The sequence below is a fragment of the Delphinapterus leucas genome, chromosome 10 (assembly GCF_059928025.1).
Source record: "Delphinapterus leucas isolate spDelLeu-1000000601 "Yukka" chromosome 10, BTC_Dleu_Yukka2, whole genome shotgun sequence".
NCBI lineage: Eukaryota > Metazoa > Chordata > Mammalia > Artiodactyla > Monodontidae > Delphinapterus > Delphinapterus leucas.
The window spans coordinates 1,248,455-1,270,882 of record NC_143138.1 but is presented as its reverse complement, the minus strand read 5'-3'; the positions used below and the strand labels follow the sequence as shown (position 1 = coordinate 1,270,882).

At 46.7% G+C, this 22,428-nt stretch overlaps 1 protein-coding gene across 16 annotated transcripts in view; it reads left to right on the top strand.

Annotated features, from left to right (window-relative positions):
- The window catches only part of GMDS (GDP-mannose 4,6-dehydratase), a 481,231-nt gene that overhangs the window by 255,896 nt on the left and 202,907 nt on the right, over positions 1-22,428 (top strand). For 13 of the 16 annotated variants that reach the window (XR_016394489.1, XR_016394490.1, XM_089918190.1 and 10 more), the window contains one exon: positions 16,748-16,795. The exons of the other annotated variants lie outside the window; for them this stretch is intronic. Coding sequence is in view for 11 of the 13 variants with exons in the window: in XM_089918190.1 (XP_089774316.1) it covers positions 16,748-16,795 (48 nt within the window). In the remaining 2 variants the exon portion in view is untranslated. The remainder of the gene's footprint in view (positions 1-16,747; positions 16,796-22,428) is intronic. 16 annotated transcript variants of the gene reach the window in all.

Genomic DNA, 22,428 nt, shown 5'->3' with positions numbered 1-22,428 from the left:
CCAAATCTGTTTCTCAATTATGGAGGCTGATGGAGAGAAAACAATGTCTTTTGTTTGGAAGATACTGAGGGCATGTGATTTTTTAAATGTTTTGTGATTGTTAATAAGTAAACTCCCATAGCCCTCCCAGCAAATATATTTCAAATACCGATTGCCACAACCCCAGTATCAGTTGGGCACTGGGAGCGTATTTGGGAAGAGTGTAAGACATCATCCCCAAACTCCGTGGAGCTCAAAATCTTTCGCATAAAAATGTGATTTTTATTTATTTTTTTTATTTTAAAATTTATTTCATTTATTTATTTTTGCCTGTGTTGGGTCTTTGTTGCTGTGTGTGGGCTTTTCTCTATTTGCAGCGAGCGGGGGCTACTCTTCATTGCGGTGCGTGGGCTTCTCGTTGTGGTGGCTTCTCTTGCTGCGGAGCACGGGCTCTAGGCGTGTGGGCTTCAGTAGTTGTGGCTCACGGGCTCTAGAGCGCAGGCTCAGTAGTTGTGGCGCACAGGCTTAGCTGCTCCGCGGCATGTGGGATCTTCCCGGACCATGGCTCAAACCCGTGTCCCCTGCATTGGCAGGTGGAGTCTTAATCACTGCGCCACCAGGGAAGCCCCTAAAAACGTGATTTTTTTAAAACGTGGTTTTTTTCATTCCCATGCTGTTTCTCTCTAAAGCTTTCAGCAGAGTAGCCTGTAGTATCTGGTATATGTTTATTCCCTTACTAGATAGGAACAATTTTACTAGATTGTTTTGTGGAAACAAAACAGTAGATTGTAACATCTTACTTTCTATACAATAAGAAAGATGTAGGTGAAAATGAGATAAATATGTGTTTTCACTTTGAAACTGTAAAGAAAGCACTAAGCAGTATTTAAGAAATGTAATATATTCCCTTCTATTAATGTTTTAATATTATTAAATGTTTTGATATTAAAATTAGATGATTGTTTAAGGAAGGGCCAGTTATCCACAGCAGACGATTTTCACAGGACAGGAGTAAACGTCTGTAAAACCCTTGACTTGTGACTGGGGTCGTTCTTCCCGGGGAGTTCCCATGGCTTTTCTTGGCGGGGCAGGAAGATCAGATTAGAAGTGTGAGCAAAATATTATTGCAGTCAATTAAAGCATTAGGCTCAAAAATCGATCAATAAGTTTTCAAGAACACGATAGGTCCTAATTTCATTTCACTGAAGAAAACCGTGATAGCTAAGATGAAAAGCCATGTTTCTTTTTGTGTCAGGTATTCCATGATGGGTTAATGAATGGTTTTCTTCGCTAGGCTGACCCCTCATCTCCTGCTACAGGTTGGCTTTCATGACTCCCCCCCACCCTCTGACTCTCTGCAGCCCCCCAGGCTGGGGAGCCCCTTCCTTGCTCAGGGCTCCCCACCCAGCTTCCCCACTCGAGACCCAGAGGTCTCAGGTTTGTACGAGGTTCACGGCAGGTCACATATTCTCCAGTATGTTTTCTAAAGGGCTGCTTGAGCTAATTTAATTTCTTATATTCATCGATTCCTCTCCGTCCACCTCCACCCCCTCCGCATAAACGGCCCTTCACATGAATCCAATTTCGCCTCAATGCACCTTATTCACAGGCCAGCTGTCCAGCTGCCCGGCTGCCTCAGGTTTCCCGATATAGCTCTGGAAATGATTTCAGCATGGCAAAAACGTTTCTCCAGCCAATTTGGAAAACAGGGTTCAATTTGTGAGGGGGGCCCAAAATGGCAACTGAACTGGGAAACGGGGCTGGGACCGGCGGGAGGGGTGACGAGGGGCCTCTGCCACACTCGCCCCGACGCTCTGGCCTCTCCAGGAGCACCTCCCAGGCCGGGTCCACCTTCTTGCACTGGGGTAGGATGGGGGGTGGTGAAAGTCAGGGTCTGGCATTGCACTCGTGTCTCTCTCCCCGGCCTCCTCTCTTTGGCTCGGATCTAAGTGCAGCTCTGGTGTAAACAAGGCGGAGGGGCCTGGCAGCCGTGCCAGCAGGAGGCTCAGCGCGGGGCACAGTCACGTGTGTCGCCCGGGCGTGGCCTGCGGTGGGGCCGCCCGTGCGGCTGCGAGCGAGTCCCAGGTCTCAGCAGAGCGGGCCGAGGCGTGCGGTGGATGCCCACGTTTACACGCGCGGTGCAAGACTACCACTGCCCTGTGCCACCTGCTCACTGTGGCTCTGTCTGTTAGATCCAAAAGTTATTTGTAAGTAATTCATACGGGGTGTGAAAAGGTTAATTAAAAGTGGATTTACTGTGGGCTTTGGTAAAAGATATGCGATCGAAATGCACACAGGCAGGTTCTGGGTTCGGAAGGCTGGCTGCTGTCAGAGGCCGGGGAGGGACCACTTCTGTGAAACAGTGTGTGTGTCGTTGCTTTTCTCTGTGGGTGTAAACTTCAGTCTCTCCCAAAGAAAAGAAATATCGCATTTAAATATGAGTGTAGCTTAATAGTGGGTGCTGCTAAAGCTCTGCCGTATTGCTTCTGCGTGGCATTGGTGAGGTCAGAATAAGCGCGTTTATTATTCATAGTTTTTCCTGCAGAGAACACGGGATTTTGAATAATTTCAAAAGCCTAATACCTTCAGAAGTTAAACGTTGCCCATAACGATCTGTATGTTTAGCTGTGTCACTTAGACGTAACTATTGCAGCTGACAGTCAGTTGACTCTGGAGCTCTTTGGCGTCGCGGGTGGCTTCAGCATCTGGACGAGGTATGGCGCCATCGCGTCACCCCTGACGCCCGCACCGCTCCCCAGGTTCAGGCTCCTCCTCTCCGCTGTCCTCGCTCAAAGGTTCTCAGCCTTCTGGCTGCGGGAGGATGGCTTGGAAACTGGAAGCTGTCGTTAAAGCACAGACTTGGGGGCCCTGCCCCCCCGAGTCTCTCACACAGCAAGTCTGAGTGGGTCCCAAGAATGCATTTTTAAACAACTTCCCAGGTGATCCTGCCGCCGCGCGTGGTACCACTGCTGGTACCAGCCACTCACCCCTGTCGTGACCCAGCAGTGAGGGAGTGGTAGCCCAGTTTTAAGAATCAGCAGTTCTGGAGACCTAATGAAAAGCGTGGGGACCATCGTCAACACTGTACCACGTACGTGAAACTTGCAAAGAGGGTAGATCTTCAGTGGTGTCACAGTGAGAGGAGAAAGAGGAAGGTTCCCTGCGAGGTGAAGGGACGTTAATCAGCTTTGGTTCTGGGGTGATTTCACAGTGTTTACATACATCAGACACCAAGTGTGTGCCTTAAATATATGTAACTTTTGTCAGTTATACCCCCAACAAAATGGAAAAAAATTAGCCCGTCTGGCTAAATTAGAAGCTCAAATATTTCTGCAAAGTTGACCATTTCTTTAAAATAATCAGAAGTTTTCTAATCATCCAGGACTACCGCTAACATTTTTCCAAATTAGCATAATCTTTTCTGGACGTTGAGAGACAGACCAAGGATATGAGTGGACGCCACAGCCATTCACAGGCCCCGTTTGTTCCCCGCCCCATACGTTGGATGCCTCGCTTTGACCTTCAGAGGGATGGTCGCTTGGACTTGGAAAGGTCAGGCTGCCGGGTTGGAGATGACACCGCTCAGCTGTCCTGAGGCCCACGGTAGTGAGCATTTGCCTTGGGACAGTGTCACTGAGGTGTGGAGGGAGGACAAGTGAAAAGGATTTGTAGAAGTGGCACAACTTGGTAAACCTCCCCAAGTATGTGGTCCCTGCTCCAAAATGGTAATAATGTCTACTTGCAAGGTTTCCGTTAGGATTATTTTTAAAGTATTATTGAAAATATAGCTGCTAAATAATTGGTAAAGAATAAAGCCCTAGAATAGACTGTCATGGGTTCCAATTTAGGGCAAGTTCCTTGCCCTCTCTGTGCCTCTGTTTTCTCATCTGTGGGATGGGTATAACAGAGTTACTAATCTCACGTGCTTGTTATGATGAATAAATGCGAAAATGGGTGTCTGTGCAGAGCCCGGCATGGCGGAAGTGGTCAGTAATTTAAAGTGGCAGCAGCGGCCACTGCTAACACCGCCACTCAGAGTAAAAATCTAAGAACAAACAGAAGAAAATAAGAAACATTTTCTCCAGTTGTTAATGAGAGCTAACCAATGAGAAGGACCTCTGCTGGTTTAATTGTTTATGCAAATTACAGCCTGAAGCTGCTGGGGTAAGTTTACCATCTCCTAAGAGTCAGATCTAATCTCTTATTACAATAACCAAACAGTGCCACCTCGGACGTGCAAACGTCAGTCGTCTTCACCCTCAGTCCTTGGTGTAGATGAATGTAATAAAATAAATATTGTTTTTGTTCTTGATTTTTAGAAAGTATAATTAATTGAAGTGAAGTAGATAAAACATGATGTCAGGTAGCCATTGTTCACTGCAAAACCCCCCGGGTCTGAGGAAGGTGCCCTCGCAGGTCACCCTAACGGGCGTTCTCTCATCTAGGAGGCTGTTAACCAAGTCGCTGTCGGGTCTGCAGGCTGCCGTAAATGCAGTGTCCTAATAATGTGAAGCCACTTGCAATTATGTTCCCCTTTCCTTCTCTGAGATGTGGTGAAGTTATCTGATTTATCACAGAATAAAATCTGCGCCATTTCTGGTCATTATCCTTTTCCCATTGATATTTTAGTGCTTGTTACAGTAAAATTCCAACAGAATTACACAACTGAGAAAGAAGGATTTGATAGGTCCTAAAAGTATAGACCCTAATGGATTTCTGATGGAGATTGAACTTGATGTCAGTATGTTAAGTTCTTGAAGTTGGAAATTAATGTTATATTTTTAGAGGACATTCTTGGCATTGCTTTTACCTTTTAGGAGGAGGGGAGGAGAAATATCATAACTTTCCTTCTTTTCTCAGACAAATGACCAAGCAGGAAGTTTTTTGTAAGTTACAGAAACATTCACTTTGCAGAGCGTGCTGTGATTCCCAGCTCAGTCCCTTTGGTCCCCCGTCCTTGGCATTTCTGCAGACAGCAGTCCTCAAAGCGGCCCGAGGACCACGCACACCCTGATTCATCAGGGCAGCCAGTGAGTTCAGAAGTCTTCTCTGTTTTGGGGTGTAGAACATGAGGAAAGGGCAAAGCTGGCCTCTGCCTGAGGCTGGATGGCTGTGCTGCGCCCCAGGCTGGCCTGCCACCCAACTGGTGTAAAAAAAAAGTCTGCAGGCTTCATCCTCCAGACCGAAGGGCTGTGTCCTGTGGGGATGGCAGGTGGGCAGTCACACAGGAGGTGGAAAGGATGGAAACGCTGGAGGGAGGTGGGCGGCCCGCAGACTGGGCAGCCCGCGGAGATGGACCCTCCTTTGACACCTAGGGCACCTCAGCGGCCAAGGAACAACCATGATGTCACTTGGTGCCTTTCCACAGCAATTTTTATAAACCAAAAATATGGGGCGTTCTCAGCACCCTGAAATCACTGCTGTGTCCCTGTGCCTTTGTAGTCTCCAGCCAGTGTCAGGTTAGACATCTTCTCCCACCTTTCCTGCTTTTCCCTGGTCTGAGAAAGTGACATGAAGTTCAGATTAAACACTTGACTTCTTTACTTGGATCGCAGACACATTAATTTGATATATGCTGAAGATAAACACGCAGAAAGAGGATGAGTGGGGGAATCCACTTATTCTCAGATAGCTTTTCTTTTTTAACTTCAAAATGAGAAATAATTATATTTATCTCTGTAGCATGGAGATAACGAGGCTGTAAATTAATTTCCGTGCAGGCTTTTCTAATAAATTACAGAGTTTTGCTCTTTTCCAGAATCAGAAGTCCAATAGGACGTTTCTGGGTCAAGTGCCCCTGAGACGTCCGGGCCTTCTGCCCCTGTTCCTTTATAACAAGGGCGTTATCCCCTTAAATCCATAAATTATTTGAAGCATCCTTTTAACTTCTCAGGAGAGAGGTGCCAGATTGCTTAAATATTTCCTGTTTTATCAGAGTTCTATATTTCTTTTCACTTGTTTCAGCGTAGTTTCCTCCTATAATTAAAGCAGCGTTTCAAAATTTAACATCGAGCAGGGAGCTTACAGATAAATGATAGAACTCTGTGGCTTAAATCGATAAATCTTGGGCCCCTGCCAGTAGGTGAATAACGCACTTCTATTCAAGCCATTTAGGAGCGATCAGCTGCAAGGTCGAGGGCTCAGGGCACGAGCTTAATGCACTTTTTAATGAGTAAATCATTGCTAACTGGCGCTCTCATAATTTAACTCCCTTTTTAATACAGTGCCTGTGAGTTATGCCCCTAAAAAGCAAGTGAGGTACCCTTAGGGCCAGAGGGGACTGGGAACATTTACAAGTGAGCGTGACACTGATGTGAACCAATGGATTATCTGAATTCCACTGCCTCACTTATCGCTTAGTGGCTGCAGGCTCCGATGGCAAGCCTGTGGACTGCATTATGTTAGCCTCAAAAATAAATGCTAATATCGGCGGTGTTTTCACATTCCCCACCATATTTGGTCAGTCGTGCTAGCTGAGCTGCTAAGGGCTGCCAAGAGTCTCGTTGGCAAAAAGTGCCACTTTGGTGAAGACATAACTGACCATCAGTCTTGTCTGTAGGCTTTCTGTAGTTGAACCTGCATCCTTTCCTCCCTAGAACTCTGGGATTTGTGCTTTTTATTCAATGGGATGATTCGAGTTATATGTGAATCGCCCTTCTAGCTTGTGCTTTCCTTCAGCGGCAGTGTTTTTGGTCTTTGGATAATTCTCATAAAGTCCTTAAATGTATAAGGTGAACGAATGGTTGAATTGATCTGTTTGTCACATGGATTTTTGACTGGGTGCTTAGGACTGTGGGTGAGAAAGGTGAGATACAAGGGGTCGAAGGACAGTGACCCCTTGTCGGGTCATTGCCCCCACATGTAGGTTGATTGTGCCCCTTCTCCTTAAGTTCTGGCTCTGGCTCTAATTATAATTCCATTAGAGCGAAGTCTTGGCCAGTTGAAAATTACATGCTAAATATTACTTAGGTGGCTGTGTTCCACCCCTCAATTCTCAACGAACTAGAACTAGGTAGTAAATTTTGTAATAATGAAAGAATACTTAGATTTGATTAAATAAACATGTAACAGTGTATTTGTATGTATTCTTATAATAAGAAAACATTAAACATGAGTTCCTTTTTGGTATATTTTATATTTAAATTAACATTAAAATTTAAATGTTAATATTTTAATAATGAAACTTTTAAATCACTCAGCTTAACATACAGAATAAGCAGTAGATATTCAGGTAGAAGGACGGTATCCGGGTGCCAGGGGTGCTGACTTGAGTCCCATATCTGCTCTTTAATCTGTGTGTATCTCTGCAAGTCATAGATTCACATAAATTTTTTTCAGCAATACAGGGTTTTAGAATAGAGAGATGTCATATCTGAGGGCCCTTCTAAATATCAAAATCTGTTTTGTAATATACGTGGAAAGATCTTTTTTAAAATAGTCTTTAACGTATTTAATTTGTGTTTAATTTTCATTTTTATTAGTAACTTTTAATATCCATTGATCAGTACATAAAAAAATAGATCAGTGGACAGTTGTGATTAATGCCATAAAATTAATTTTTAAGAAATAAAGTCTAAAGTTTGTATTTATTTTTCATGCCATACATCAGGTGAGTGGTCCTTTTCTCTAGGCAGCCCCACTTCCGGAGCTGCTCTGACCAGAGGCTAAACGACACACCCTCTTGCTCTCATCCTCACGAAGTAAACGCACGATAGGCCTCAGTAGCTCTGTTTTACAGGTGGAAAAACTGGAGCTGAGCCCAAGGGTTTGTAACTAGAGAGCCGGGAATTCTCTTCTGTTACGCCATGTGGCCGCACCCTTGTAAGTCCATGCTTGGACATCATCACGTAATGAGTTCAAGAGCCAGAGAACTGAAAGGTCCCACCTGTAGCCATGCCGGTGCTTGTAAGAATCAGCAACAGAAGGTGTCAGGAGTCTCTTGGTCGCAGACCTTCTGTGACTATAGGTCACGTGCTGGCTGTTGCTAGTGGTGTTAAGGTTAATTTTAGAGGGTTTTTTCCCCTCCTAAGTCTACGTGTAGAGTTTCTTCATTATTTCTCCCTCTTCTTTTTAAGTGACCCTAAGTTAATTGCAAAATAGGGAATTTTTTGGCCAACTGGTCCTCCTATCCTAAGAGCACTTCAGATCACAGGCTGGTTTATTTCATTCCAACCTGTCGTGTGTCTTGGGTGCATGTGTGTGTGCTCGCGTGCACAGATATGCACACGTACGTCGTCACGCGTGTTTAACTAAATGGTGATTTTAACTATAACCAATATTTCTATTTCTAAGTAATATTTTATCTTCATTTGAAAAGCCAATTAAATAGCCCTTTGGTCAGCCCCACTGAGAGCCCTGGGCATGAATTTTCTCTGTCTCCAGTTCTGCGGGACCAAGGGCTGCAAAGAATTCTCAGAGCCCTGCTGCCTGGTAAAGATGCTTAATTTAGACAGCAGTAAACTGGATGTTCCAGTTTGGAAATGCCACACCATGTTTTTAAGCCAGTGCCTTCCTTGGTTGATTTAGAAAAGAAGTTCTAAAGATGAAATACTTACCACAAAGAAACCTACTTCTATGTGTGTTCAGAAGTAGTCAGTTTGACTACCTTTTGTGGACGAAGGTTCCTTGACATAGGACCTTATCTGGGAAAAGAGTCTATTAACTTTCTCTGTAGCTGCACGATTTGGCATCCCTGCTCGCTCTGTGCTCCTCCGAAGCTGTGCTGGCTCCTTCCTCTTGTGACTCTGCCTGAGCTGCTGTGACGGCTGCTCCTCGCACCGCGTCTTGAGTGATGTCTCCTGCTTCCTCCCGTTGTGCATCTTCCAGGAAAGCAGGTGCTCTTCATCATTTGGGTGATCTGAATCCCGTTATTTCCAGTAAACCCGGTAGGATTTCTGGGGTGAGAGTAGGAGCAGCCCTGCTGAAACACTGAGATGAGAGACGGGTGCTTTAGTGAAAAACAGAGCAGGCGTTGCGGGGTAGATAAATTCGTCTCATTTACGCAGCTCTTTTTTTAGTCACATCTTTGCGGTTCTAAGAGCATGTTGTTTCTTCAGATCCGCTTCTGGCGACTTCGTCAGTATTGCCTGGTAAGGCCGCCCGGGAAAGACTGATGATGGTGTGCTACAAAGTCACTTTCCTTAAACCTGTATTCAGCCTTCTCTTTTCCTAGAAAGGAAGCCAACTTCATTTCTAATCTCAGTTGTTTGGTTTTTTTTAAATTGCTTAATGATTTTTTTAAAAAGTTTGGTCTTACAAGTTTGATTGTCAAGCCCAAGGGCTTGGCTGCGAATTGGTTACAGTGTCGTGTGGGGCATTTTATATATATATACAATATATATAATATATAAAAATAAATATATAATATAAATATATAATATACATAACGTAGCTTTCCTTCACTGTTTCATCTCCTTATTCATATCCTCCATGTTTTGGACGTACGTCCAGGTTGATCACTTGTGTCGCAGGTTCCATTTCTGCAGGAAAAACCTTCTGTTTTCCACCCTCTTGGTCGCTTTGATTCCTTTATGCCTTCTTTTTCTCTTGCCTGTTTTTTAATAGATGGATGTCTTCTTTACGGAGAACAGAAGAATATTCTTTTCTAAAATTTCTTCTTTTTCCATCTAAAGGATATACCTCAGGAATTACTTTACCTTTGGTTCATCTAAAAGTTTCAAGGTAACAGGATGTTCTTTTTTTCGTTTCTTTATCCTTGATTTCTACTATCATATCCTTATTTCTAGTTTAATTTTTCTACTGAATACCTAATGCTGTCTAATCAGGGTGTAGATTTAACTGCTGATTTCAGTGTTCACCAGAAGACATGCAGAGGCCTAGCCGTGGGCGGGCAGTGGTTGAGATTTACAGCTGGACGTGGGGCTTCATTTCTGCCGCCGGAAGTTATCTTTGCTTCTCGTGATCCTCTGAATATGTTACTGGAATTGGGTTGGAATTGGGAGAATGCTGAACCAATCGTATTGCTTCTGCCTTTGCGTTGAAAGATGCTGCGTAAGTGCACACTTTCTGACTCTCCTGGCAGAGACAGCAACTCTAGCAGCCGCTTGCACGTTCACTGAATGGCTAGGATCCAAACAGCGCATTTACAGGGCTGGGTAGAACAAGGGTAGTAAGTCGCACTTTAGCCCGGTACCGTTCTGAAGGCCTTCTTATAACAGTAAAATACTTGTGCAAGTATTCCTTCCCTCCCCTCTCGCTGTCTTGCTCTGCCTTCCTGCCTGTGACCACCTCCGCTTAGAACACACGGCATCACTCACCACTCTTCACATACGAGCAAATAACACACCGGTTGCTTGCTGAAGAGTAAAAGCAATCCACGGTCTCTCTCCTCCTGTTCACCAGGGTGCTCTGTACACCACAGATGGGGAGAACAGGGTCATCTGTTCTTGAAGCAAAATGAGCAGTGCCCCCGAGCCCCTCCAGTCCAGAGCTACGGTCGGCAGGGTTGTCACCTGGAAAGGCTGAGCTGCCCAGGCCGGGAGGGACCAGCCACCCCTCGGGACCCTCTCGGGTCTCCTGCACTGTGTCCAGATCAGAACTCACTACCTGAAGGTGGTGAGATGTCTTTTAAGAGATGTCTTAGAGCCACAGCGCCTTTCCAGACCAACCCACAGAGGCGTCTGTCCTGCCCGTGACCTGGTAGTTAGTGGATCATCTGTCAGGATGTTTACCTTCCAGTACTAGATTTTCTGCTGCTTAAACACAGAGAAGTAAAAAGGACAGAAAATCAATAGTGAAAAGAACTTGCCTGTTATTATCTCAATATAAAAACTGGGGTAATGTGCTAAGAAATAAGAATACATTTCTCTCTTCAAGGAATAGTCTTTTACTTAACATAAGAATGCCTGTATCAGCTCATAATTTTGAGGTCACCTTGCGTTTACTCAACGCGGCCAGCTGGCTTCCTTAGCAGGTCAACACCCACACCATCGAGAGTTGCATCTCAAAGATTTCTGAGGGCTCTGAGCGGCTCTGCCGCCACCTGGGTGCACTTTCGAGACTGTTCCTCTTGCAGCCAGGTTGTCCTTCTCACCTAAGTCTAAATATTTTTCTCTGTTTCGCACCCACTATCTGTTTAAATAGAAAATCACCAGTAAATTATTTTCTTTTCCATGTTCATAACTAAATTTTAGAAATAATCCATGAATTCTTTGGGCTCGCTCTTTACTTATTCACAATTTTTAATAATAATTATACAGGGAATATTTTTTGAATACTGGCATTTATTGCGACTTACCAGTTTTGCACTGGGGACCGATGACGCAGTGAATGCGACACAGCCTCTGACTTCAGCGGGTCCACCCTGTACCAGAGCAGCAGGCTCACTGAAGTCAGTCCCCATACCTGATGGGGGGCATGACGGTCGCTCTGGCCCAGGAAAATGCAGAAAAGCGAGGGCTGCCTCAAACCCTGCTTTCTACCATTTGCTCTCTTGAGTGCATTTCTCTTGGGAAAATACCCTTTTATTGGAGTCTTTTAAGTTTTATTTTTAAGTGCTATTTTCCAAATAGCTAATCATTGACCTGGTTTTCCACTGGATTCCGCAGAAAGTACACTGGGTTCATTTATACTTCAGTTCCTATTTCTAGGGATTAAATAATACCTGTCCAGAGCATTAACATGTACATCGATGGGCATTGTTCATTCCACGGTTGTCACCCTTCTGTAAACGTGACCAGTGGAAATGTTAGAGCCTAGACCCATGGGACTGCGAGTCAGCCGTCTATGTGGACACGCTCCAGAGCACACCTGTAGAGCCAGGGGCTCCCCAGGGGTCGCGGGTTACAATTTTGAGGGTAAACACATCGCATCATCCCTTAGAACACCCATGGTTGTAACAGTGGAAGGATGTCCCTGAGGTATTAACTAACGCAGGTTGGTTTGCATAGGTGACTGGAGGGCTTTCTCAAGAGATGATATTTCTCTGCGCAGTTACGCATCACCGCTGGACCAGGACATAGCCAGTCACATGCTCAGGTGAGCTGGAGAATGCAGACAGGTGTGGCTGACCTCTGAATCCTGGGTGCTTGCCTCAAAGAGCATTTTGCTTCTAGATCTTATAAGTTGTATAAATTTACTCCCCAAAGGAAGCATCCCTCAAACAATGTGACGTTCCTCTACCCCTACCTCCTGAGATGCACACGGTAAAAGTCTGCCGGGCCAGGTGGCCAAGGAAACAGTGCACCTTCCAGGATGGTCTTTAAATCTCTCCCGGTGTTTTTCAGTGGCCACGTTGGCCGTGTCTGGATTGCTCTTATGTAGAGTGTCCCAGGTGTGAAGAGGGTGCAACCGCTTGGTGAGAGCATGTGCCTGCCATCCGTTCCCCGCTGAGGCCCCTTAACCTTTTCCGTCAGTGGTTCTGCAGGCCACCTGGTCATCCGCAGCAAACTGAGACCACTCTCCTGTGGGTCTGACCCTGAGACTTCAGGAACGTTTTGTGACCTTGGGGGTTGGAAGTGACAGTTCCAGCAGCGCAGCATCTCTGAGGTGACCCTGCGGGGACTGCCGTCCATCAACCTGTGAGAAACTCTCTTCTCTTGTCCCCAGAAGGACGGGGACTCTGATACCGAGTCATAGCAGCGAGTGGTTTTACTTGGGCAGTTTAGCCATAACTGTTACCCGAGGAAGTTTTTCCTGTTACCCGAGGAAGTTTTTCACTCTTCCTGGCTTGCCCGCCAAGGGAAGAGGTAAAGGTGATCAGAGAACGCTGTACGTAGGAGAATTAATTATCTTATTTTTCACTATAAATCAGGACGGAATATACCATTTCATGGTATATTCTAGGTAAAAGTTCATTGCAGAAACAAACAAATGTCCATATTAATACCTAACGTTTGTGTCGTGTGTCAGTTTTCAGAAAACGTCACCTCATTTAATCAGTGCTCACGATGGCACTGGGTAGTATGGTTGTCCCCTGTTAGGTGAGGGAGCGTCACATCACAGAAGTTCAGGAATTGCCTGAAAGCCCCCCATGAACCTGGGTCTTCTGCTCCCAGCCCTTCCACTTCTCCAGCCTCACCCCACAGCCTCCCAGGCACCTGGGTCTTCTGCTCCCAGCCCTTCCACCTTCTCCAGCCTCACCCCACAGCCCCCCATGAACCTGGGTCTTCTGCTCCCAGCCCTTCCACTTCTCCAGCCTCACCCCACAGCCTCCCAGGAACCTGGGTCTTCTGCTCCCAGCCCTTCCACTTCTCCAGCCTCACCCCACAGCCCCCCATGAACCTGGGCAGAGCTTTGTTTCCTTAACGAATCTTCACATTTATTTTCGGAGTCTGTTTATTGCATCATGAGGATTACATCCTTTGCTTAAAGATTAAGGATTATATAAATCAATAAATGATCTCTTTTACGTTTCACTTCAAAGCCTTTTCTTTTCTCATCACCTTCAGCTCCTCAGCATAACCCCAAACGCAGGTCATATTTCTAGTGTTACCAACACTGATTTATCTTTTTTTTTTTTTTTTTTTTTTTTTTTTTTGTGGTACGCGGGCCTCTCACTGCTTTGGCCTCTCCCGTTGCGGAGCACAGGCTCCGGATGCTCAGGCTCAGCGGCCATGGCTCACGGGCCCAGCCGCTCTGCGGTATGTGGGATCCTCCCGGACCGGGGCAGGAACCCGTGTCCCCTGCATCGGCAGGCGGACTCTCAACCACTGCGCCACCAGGGAAGCCCTGAATTATCTTTTTGTTTAATGAAGATGCAATCCAGGATACATTATAAGAATATTTTAGTCATTTAATTAACACACACATGCACACAAAATCATTTTTCCTGCATATTTTAAAACAGATGAACAATCTTAATTCTTATTCTGAGCACATTTTCCTTTGTCAAGTTTACTTTGGCAAATAGAAATTGTGAAAATATTTGGCAATACTCCAAGATAAAAAAACCCATTGAGAACGTCGGGATATACAGTACTTTAGTGACTTTAGTTGTCAAGATTCCATAGTCTTAAAATCTCTTCTGATTTCTCATCTACCTGTGTAATTCTGGTGTTTAACAAGTTTTGAGATGATAATAGAGTGCCATGGGTTTTATTTTGTGTGCATGTGTGTGTTAATTAAATGACTAAAATATTTTTATAATGTATCTTTTAGCATTTATATACTTAAAAAAATCTTTTTAATCCTAACAGAGATTGTGTTGGCACATACTTTTCCAGTCTTTGTGTGTGTGTTATGTGTGTGTGTATTTATGTAGTATGTAAATGGAAAAAAGATTGAAAATAAAATATATTTGGTTAAATAAAAGCTATTCGAATATTGTCTATAAAATCTGAATCACAAACATCAAGATTGATGTTCTTTTACATTAGTTCAAATTCATTCATTTGAAAGAGTTTTTCTGGAATAGAACTTTTTTGCATACTCTTACGGTATTTTACAGTTTTGTATTCTTTTTATTTTGAATTATACATGCCCAGGAATAGGTAACCTCAAATATGAGGCCGTCCCATATTTTCCAAAGGGAAGAAACAAAAAATACTCTGAGCCAACCGAATATTTAAACCTTAAGGAATGTGGACAAAATGGTTAAGTGACTAAATAAATATTTAATTTGCTAAATTAAGTACATATTCATATTTTAAATAACATTAGGATACTTACAAATATTGGAATTTTTCTTCTTGCATTTTATAAAACAATTTTATCTAATATCCTCAAACGCGTCTTTGGCATCTTTTCGAGTTGTCGTTTTCCCAGAGTCCCTCACTCGGCCCAGGGCTCTGAATCCACTGCTGGTCCCACTAGGGGACATCCATCCCAAGGGACCTCGGCCCCTGGTGGGAGAACGTGCTGCTGCTTCCTTCATGGCGTGGACAGGCCGTCGTGCTCCCCACCCAAAAGCCTGGCTTTCTGAAGGGATAGAATTCTACGTCTGCATTGACATTGAACACTTAGAATTGTGAGGTCATGCTCACAGTAATTACAGCTCATTTTTTTACCTCTTTTTTAAACAGATTCTTTCACGTGGCCCCTTGAATCGTGGAAACTGGGACTGATTGATGTTATTTCAAACGAGTGTGTCTTCCCTCTCGCCCTGCCACCCCGCCATGGTACTTAGTTGTTCAAAACAGTATAATTGAGAGGCTGCCCGTGGTCCCCAGTTCTGTCAGCACTTGGATAGAAGGTGCACTGGGAGGGAGGGTCAGCATTTAAACCACACTGTGGAAGAAACGTCCGCGTCTTTCTGTGTGACCTCTCAAATTTCACGTTTCTTCCATCAGCTTTTGCATATAAGCAAGGTAATAAATTTGAAATTCCATCAGGCCAGAGTGAAACACTCGAGTCAGGAACAGAGTGACTGCTGGCACTGGCGGCCCGGAGGCTGGGCGGCAGTGCTGTCCCCGGGGGACATCGCGGGACAAGCCCTGTGATAGACGGCGGTCCCCTCTTGGGCTGCCACCTCTCACAAGCTGTGCTGCTGTGGCCCTGGGGGACCCGGAAGCGCAGCCGCTGGGGGTTTCATGCAGGAGGTGAGGGGTGGTCAGGGGTGGGCCCCCCGGTGTGGCTGGACGCTCGCCTCTCCCTCCCCGCGAGGGGCCTGGGTGGGGGTTGGTTGGCTGCTGTCACCAGCTCCTCCCACCCACCCAGCTGGCCTTGCCGAGGCACCCGACACCCCTGATAAAGAGCTGGGGTCGTCATCACTTACAAACACGCAAGCGCTCGGGTTCGGGCCTCTCACCTGCCAGGCAGGCGTCTCAGGCCGGGTCTGTCTCTCTCCTTCTGCCCCGGTGCCGCCGGATGCCGAGGCTCGAAACCCGTGTGCCCGTCTCCAGAGACACCGTGGCCCTGCGCTCAGAGCCGTTGCCCCAGATTCCCTTCTCCCCAAAGCGGGGCGGCCATGCCCCCGGCCCGAGTGACAGCCGCCTGAAGGGCAAGTGCTGGGAGGAGGTGCAAGTGCACAACGCCGAATGGCAAGCGCACTCGCCCGCATCCCTGGGGCTCACCGCGAGACCCTCCTCATCCCCATAGCACCCCCCTTGCCCTCCCGACAGCCTGGAAGGGGGGTTCTCACTGTCACGTTGCCTCTATAAAGTACAGGGACAGAGCGGGAAGGGCCGCTCGTCGGACGTCCCCGGGCTGCCCCTGGCTGTCTGAGTTTTCTGTCTTTCCTCGCCTGTGGAATAACTCGCCCAGACCCAGAAAACTGTGGGGTTCCAGCGGTTCCCAGAGCCTGGGTCTGCGGCACCAGCACCGAGATGCTGACGCAGCCCAGCCCTCGCTGAAGACACGTAAACAGCTGGGGAGGGGAGGCCGCGGAGGCCAGTGTAACAGAATCGGCCGCCAGCTTCTCGGCTGCCATATGTGCTGTGTAATGCTTGTCATCTCCAGTGAGTCATTAAAAGGTTCCCCTTAATGGGGCTTTGAAGTGCCGGGCCGCTTGAGCGCTTCCATAAATTCCACAAACAGCCCTCTGACTGCGCTAGCTAATTGCTTGCTCTTTGACTTATTAGGATCAACTGAGTTAAATAATTTGTCACATGTGTGGCTCGTAATAAATAATGTGACCAGCCGGTTTGTGAGCTGTTTGGGTGATATATTGTACCCCTTTTGGATGTTGTCACACGTAGCTAGCAAATGGGGGCTGTTTCATCCAAAGGGCTATCTTTTCCCTGCAAAGAGAGTAAGTTCTGACAGAGCAGTTGGGGAAAAGAATTTAGAAGAGTCTAGTTACAAACAAATGTGTTCATTTCTACTTCAGCCTTTCCGTGAAGCATTAATCATCCTTTTTCTTGCTTATTAGGCATATATATCACACATCATGCAAGTCATAGGCAAGAGAATAGAAACAGTAAGTATTGAATTGTTACCTTTAACATGGATCGAGTTATTACAGTTAAAGTATCATCTGAGCCCCCTGTGGGAAGGAAGCTGTCCCTGCTGGTAACCTGGTGGGCGTCCTCTGGCCCCTCAGCACTGCATTTGGGCCACGCTGCTGCTGTGGGCGTGGAGGTCTGTCCGCGGGTAAAGACAGAGGACGGTAAGGGCAGGAGATAGTACATGGGCCAGGGAGAGATTCATTTGTAAAAAGGGATCTGGGAACCTAACTGTCCAGTCGTAGGAGGGAGCATGCTTTGCTCGCACTTGGAGTTCATACTTCATTTGCCCGGGAAACAGTCTGGAGCCCAGAGATGCTCCCACGTCACCAGAAGCACAATGTCCCAGCACCTCTGGGCTCCTTGGCTTTAAGATCAATATAGTGTATTTGTTCACATTCAGAAAAAAGAAAAGAAAAAGAAAAAAGGGCAAGTTTCTTGCCATGTTAATCTTTTTTTTTTTCCTTAAAATTTATCTATTTATTTATATTTTATTTTTGTCTGCGTTGGGTCTTTGTTGCTGCACACGGGCTTTCTCTAGTTGCGGCGAGCGGGGGCTTCTCTTGTTGCAGAGCACAGGCTCTAGGTGCACGGACTTCAGTAGTCGTGGCTCGTGGGCTCTAGCGCACAGGCTCAGTAGTTGTGGCGCACGGGCTTAGTTGCTCCGCGGCATGTGGGATCTTCCTGGACCAGGGCTCGAACCCGTGTCCCCTGCATTGGCAGGCAGGTTCTTAACCACTGTGCCACCAGGGAAGTCCCGTGAGGTTAATCTTAGTCTGGACTATGTTCATGCAGAAAGTATTATGAGACTTATAAGGAAAGAATTGAGCTGTTTGTAACTTTTTAAAAATCCTTACAAGAATACATCATAATTGTCTCTCCTTATTATTAGCAATGGTAGCTTCATACAGCAATTTTATTGTATTAGCATGGAACAGATAAATCTGAAGTGAAGGTAGTTACGCTTTTCTTTTGTAGATTAGTGCTTTCACAATTTCACGAAGTATTTCCGGAACACAAAGGGACAGGAGAAGTCCAGCTCACCAGGGCTTGCTTTCAGCTTTTCATTTCATGGAATGTCATTTATAATTTATTTATTTATCTGTGCTCCCCGAAGCACTCAACTGAACTAATAATGGCCTTAACTAACACTTTTATGGCAATTTAAAGAATTAAAATACTGCGTTCTCTGTACGTGCTGCTTCAGAATTAATGTTCTCATGCTGTTTTCTCGAATGGCCTATTCTTTCTCTCTCTTTGAATATATTTACTTAGGGTTTTAATATATCTCTATGCTTGCACATTATCACTGAGACAACAGGCAATAAAAATGCCAGAAAGTCTCAAACAGTGAGGCCAAGAGTCACGAGCAGGCCCCAGCTGGAGGGTTTCCCGCCTGCGCCCCGGCCGGCCCTTTCTCAGCCCACGGCACTGGGGCCTCTCGTCTGGATGCTCACAGCGTAGTTAGATAACGATAACGTCTGAGCGTGCAGGGGGTGGGCGGCGGTGTGCGGTAGGGCTGGGGCGCGGATGGCTGTGTTGAGTTTGGAGGACACGAGGGGAAGCCACCCAAGCCTGGATGTGTTTCGTCTGTGGCCGGGGGATGCCGTGCACCCAGCACCTGGGGCAGGTGGCACTCAGCCCCGGGGCCCGTGCACATTTCTTGGCTTACAGAAATCAGTTACTCAGTCAAATTTATCATGCGTGCCGTCTGTGAGAAGTGACATCCAGAAAAATAAAGCTGATCATATGGCTTCATTTAACTAATAGTGTGTTTCGTGTACTACTCCTAAATGACTTTTTAAGCTTCACAGGTGGGCCTTGGGTGTAGCGACAGTAAGGGTTCTATTAAGAGGAGTATGTGGACAGAAGAGTGTTTAAAGGTGTTTGTCTCCCGGGTGGCCAGCGCTGCAGCGCGCTTCCTCCTCTGAAAAGACCAAATGTGCTGGGGTGGGGCGCACCCGGCCCATCCGAGGCTTCCACCTCGCAGGCAGGAGCCTCGGTGATGGTTTGGCCTGGAGTGGCACAGCCGTGCTCTGAACACGTGTGGGGGGCTGTTTGGGGGAGGGGAGAGAGAGTGGAGCTGTGGATTGATGGGCACGTGTTCTTCTGCGAGTCAAGGGCACGATGGGCCTGGAAGTCCGAGCTGAACGATGCGCCCTTCTTTGAGCTTCCCGATCGGGGGCAGTGGGAGGCGTGTCCTGGCTTCCTCACGGTCCAGCGACACAGCAGGGACCACAAAGCACACTTCTTCCTAAAGCTGGTCACAGCAGTCCCACGGTTGTCACCCGGCACCACAGCAGGAGCGACTGGGAGAAACCAGCACCGATTCCTCCACTTGCGCCCTTGAGCTGGAGACGTCAGCGCAGGTGCCCGAGCGGCCCGTGGGCAGAAGCTGCCTGTCACACAGCCTTGTCCCTGCTGTGCCCAGGGCACAGGCACCGTGTGACCTGCTCCTCCTACAGTGAGAGGGCGGCCCCTCCCTCTGGGGTGGCAGACGTGGTCAGAGACCCCCTCCGCCTGCAGCCCCCCGCCCTGTTAGGGTCACCTCCTCCGGGGACACAGGCCGCCTCCCCTTTCTGGGGTCGGGGGGAACTGCCCGAGGAGCCAGCCTACCGGGCTTATGACAGTCGCCCCCAGGAGGAGGGCCGGGCCGTGTTTGGGGGCGACCTCCCCTGTCCTTACCAAGCGTCCTCCAGAGTGACGGGGAGAGAGCCCACCCAATGCCCCGGGACAGAATTGCCTCTTTCCTGAACGGCGCTCCTGGTTGTGGGTTCTGTGGGCTCTTCCTGCGGACCCTCAGTGCTTTCTTTTCTGCCTGTAAACATTTCCATCCACTTTCTTCCCCTGCTAGTAAGATGGTCCTGGGATTTTCAGTTCCTAACAATGTCAGAGACATTCCTGGGTAAACACCTAATGGCCGTGGCCGGGGCCCGGATGGCCAGTTCAGGACACCCACGTACCCCACCTGCGAGATCTGCGCAGCCCTCCAGCCTCTGCCAAGAGCAGAGAGTCTGAAATCATTGCTGCAAAAACAAAGACCCCTGCCTGGCTCTTCTTTGCAGCCTCGGGTTAGCTGGCCGGGGAGTGCGCGCCTGAATCACATGTGCCTGCGCTGGGCTGATCTCTGGGGGCCTTTGCCTTCTCTTAGGGTGCCCTTAAAACACAAAGGACAGAAACCAAAGGAACACGTGAGCATCTACAGAGGCACGTTTGAAAGCATTCCTGGTTGTGCCCATGCCAGAGCAGAGCATCCTGGGAACTGCGCCGCCCGGGGCCCCTCCTGGCGGCAGCTGCCCATCTGCTGGGGACCGAGAGGGGCCCGACATCCGTCCTGCTGTCACGACGTGGTGTCAGCTCCCTTTCTCAATATCTCCTTCTCATGTTATTGTTTCAGTTGTGGGTATTCACATTACAAGGTGTCCTTAAATCACTTTTAGAAGGACAGCGCGTGTGAATTATGAGTAATTAATTTTAAACGAACATTTTAAATTTTAAATATTCATACGGAATCTACTCTCGATTCCTTTTTTTCCCCAGTTTTATTGAGATGTCCTTGACACACAGCCGTGTATGAGTTTGAAGTGTGCAGTGCGATGACTTGATCACATCCGTGTGAGATGATCACCACAGAAAGTTAGCATCCGTCATTTCACATAGATCCCGAGAAAAGGTGTTCTTTCCCTGTGGTGAAGACTTCTGGGATCTACTCTCTTAGCAGCTTTCAGATGTGCCACCCAGCCCTGTTGCCTGTAGTCGCTGTGCTGTGCATCACACCCCAGTGCTTACTTATCTTATAACTCGAGGCTTGTACCTTTGTGCTCCTGATTTCCAGTAATACACAATTACTGCTTTCTAAGATTCTGCTTACAGAGCTACTTTCCTGGATATTAAGTATCTGGATGCCCAGTCTATGCCATATATTCCTGTACATTCTACAGCTATTCAACGTCTACTTACAACCTTTGTAGCAGAGGGTCCGGAAAGAGCCCTCAACTAAAGTCAGAGATTCAGGAATGACCCCCAGCTCTGTCCCGTGCGACACCTCTGAGATGAATTTCACCATCTGTAAAATTCTTTAACTCAAAGAGCCTTTCAAACTATTAAATGAAGGAAGGGATGTAAAAATGCCCACCTCGGTGCTCTGCAAAGCCGTGTTCTCAATTTCCTTCCATCGTTCTTGTCCCCTGGGGTTGAGGCGGTCTCGTGATGGGAATGCACTCAGTTTATGACACTAAGTGCTTTCAGTCCAGATCCCCACTTGCCCCCCTGCTCATCTGTACACTCACCCCATCAACACAGGAAAGTGTTTCCCAGGTGACCTGGTTACCCGCCTAGCATAGACTGGTGAGTGCATTTATGGGTGAACGGCTCCTGATTGCAGAACAGCTATTGGGAGATAGGGTGAACTCTTGGGACCCGGCACTCCTAGAGTGGCCTCACTGGGGAGAAAACACCTATGAAATAACAGGATGTTTCTTCCACCTGCAGACATTCTGCCTTCCCTTGTCAGGGCTCCTGAACGTGGGTTTTCTTTTAGTTTCACCTCTCACCAACTTTAACTTTTATTCTGGTTTGTTTTCTCAGAATTTTCTTTTGATTTACTGACTTATTTTTATTAAACATCTTTAAGTCATACTTACGGATAATTCAAAGTTACTCAAGCAATAAAGGGAGATTTCCTCTTATACCTTGATCTGTATCTAAGATGCATGTCCACTTGTTTCTAAGGATCTTTATGGGGGAGACCTTCTCGTGTAGCGATTAGGGAAGGCTTTGAGGTTTCCGTTTCTAGGCTGAGCGGACCTTAGGATGTAAAGTGTTCTGGCGGTCTGAGTGCAGAGTTGTGTTGTAAAGTCCAGATGGATGGATTCTAGATTTCTCAAAATCATTTCTGTCTGCATTTGCCCCCAAACACTATCAAATCTGTCAGACGTAACCTTACTGTTACCTCTTAAGGCTCGTGCCTAGTTGCTTGTATTACCCTATAATAGTATAAGTGAGATATGTCTTCATTAACATTTCAGAGAGGAAAAAAACTTTGTAGAAAACCTGTAAGGCTTATTTTATGATGGTGATTTAACCACTGTTTTATAAAGTGTCCCGTATTTTGACTATATTAGCATGCCCTTTAAAAATGCAATGTGTGGATATTTCAACTTTAAAAATTGTTACAATTTATGCTTTTGAGTTCAAAGTCATTTTTCCATGTATTAGAGAATTCACCCGAATTAAAATCATCAGAAGGAAACACATAGATTCTGTAAAATTATTGTAAGTAAATTGAGAAACGTGGCTGAATGTATCCATGCGACTTGTCTGTAGCAGAGTTTTGCAGAAACTGAAGGACAACACTGATGCTTTGTTAACTGCTTTTTTGGGGGGTGGTGCTAATTCAAAAGTTACCAAAACTATTAATGTAGTATAAACCAAAAAATGCATTTCTGTTATCATCCTGTGAGTTTGCTGTGCTGGGTGGTTTTTCTTCCTGGAAAGGACCCGAGCAGGCCGTCCTGCCAGGGCAGCAGAGCGGCCGCCTGAGTCCCCAGCCTGCGGCCCCAGCTCCCAGCCAGACACCTCCCAGCTCTGCCTTTTCCAAAGTTAGGAA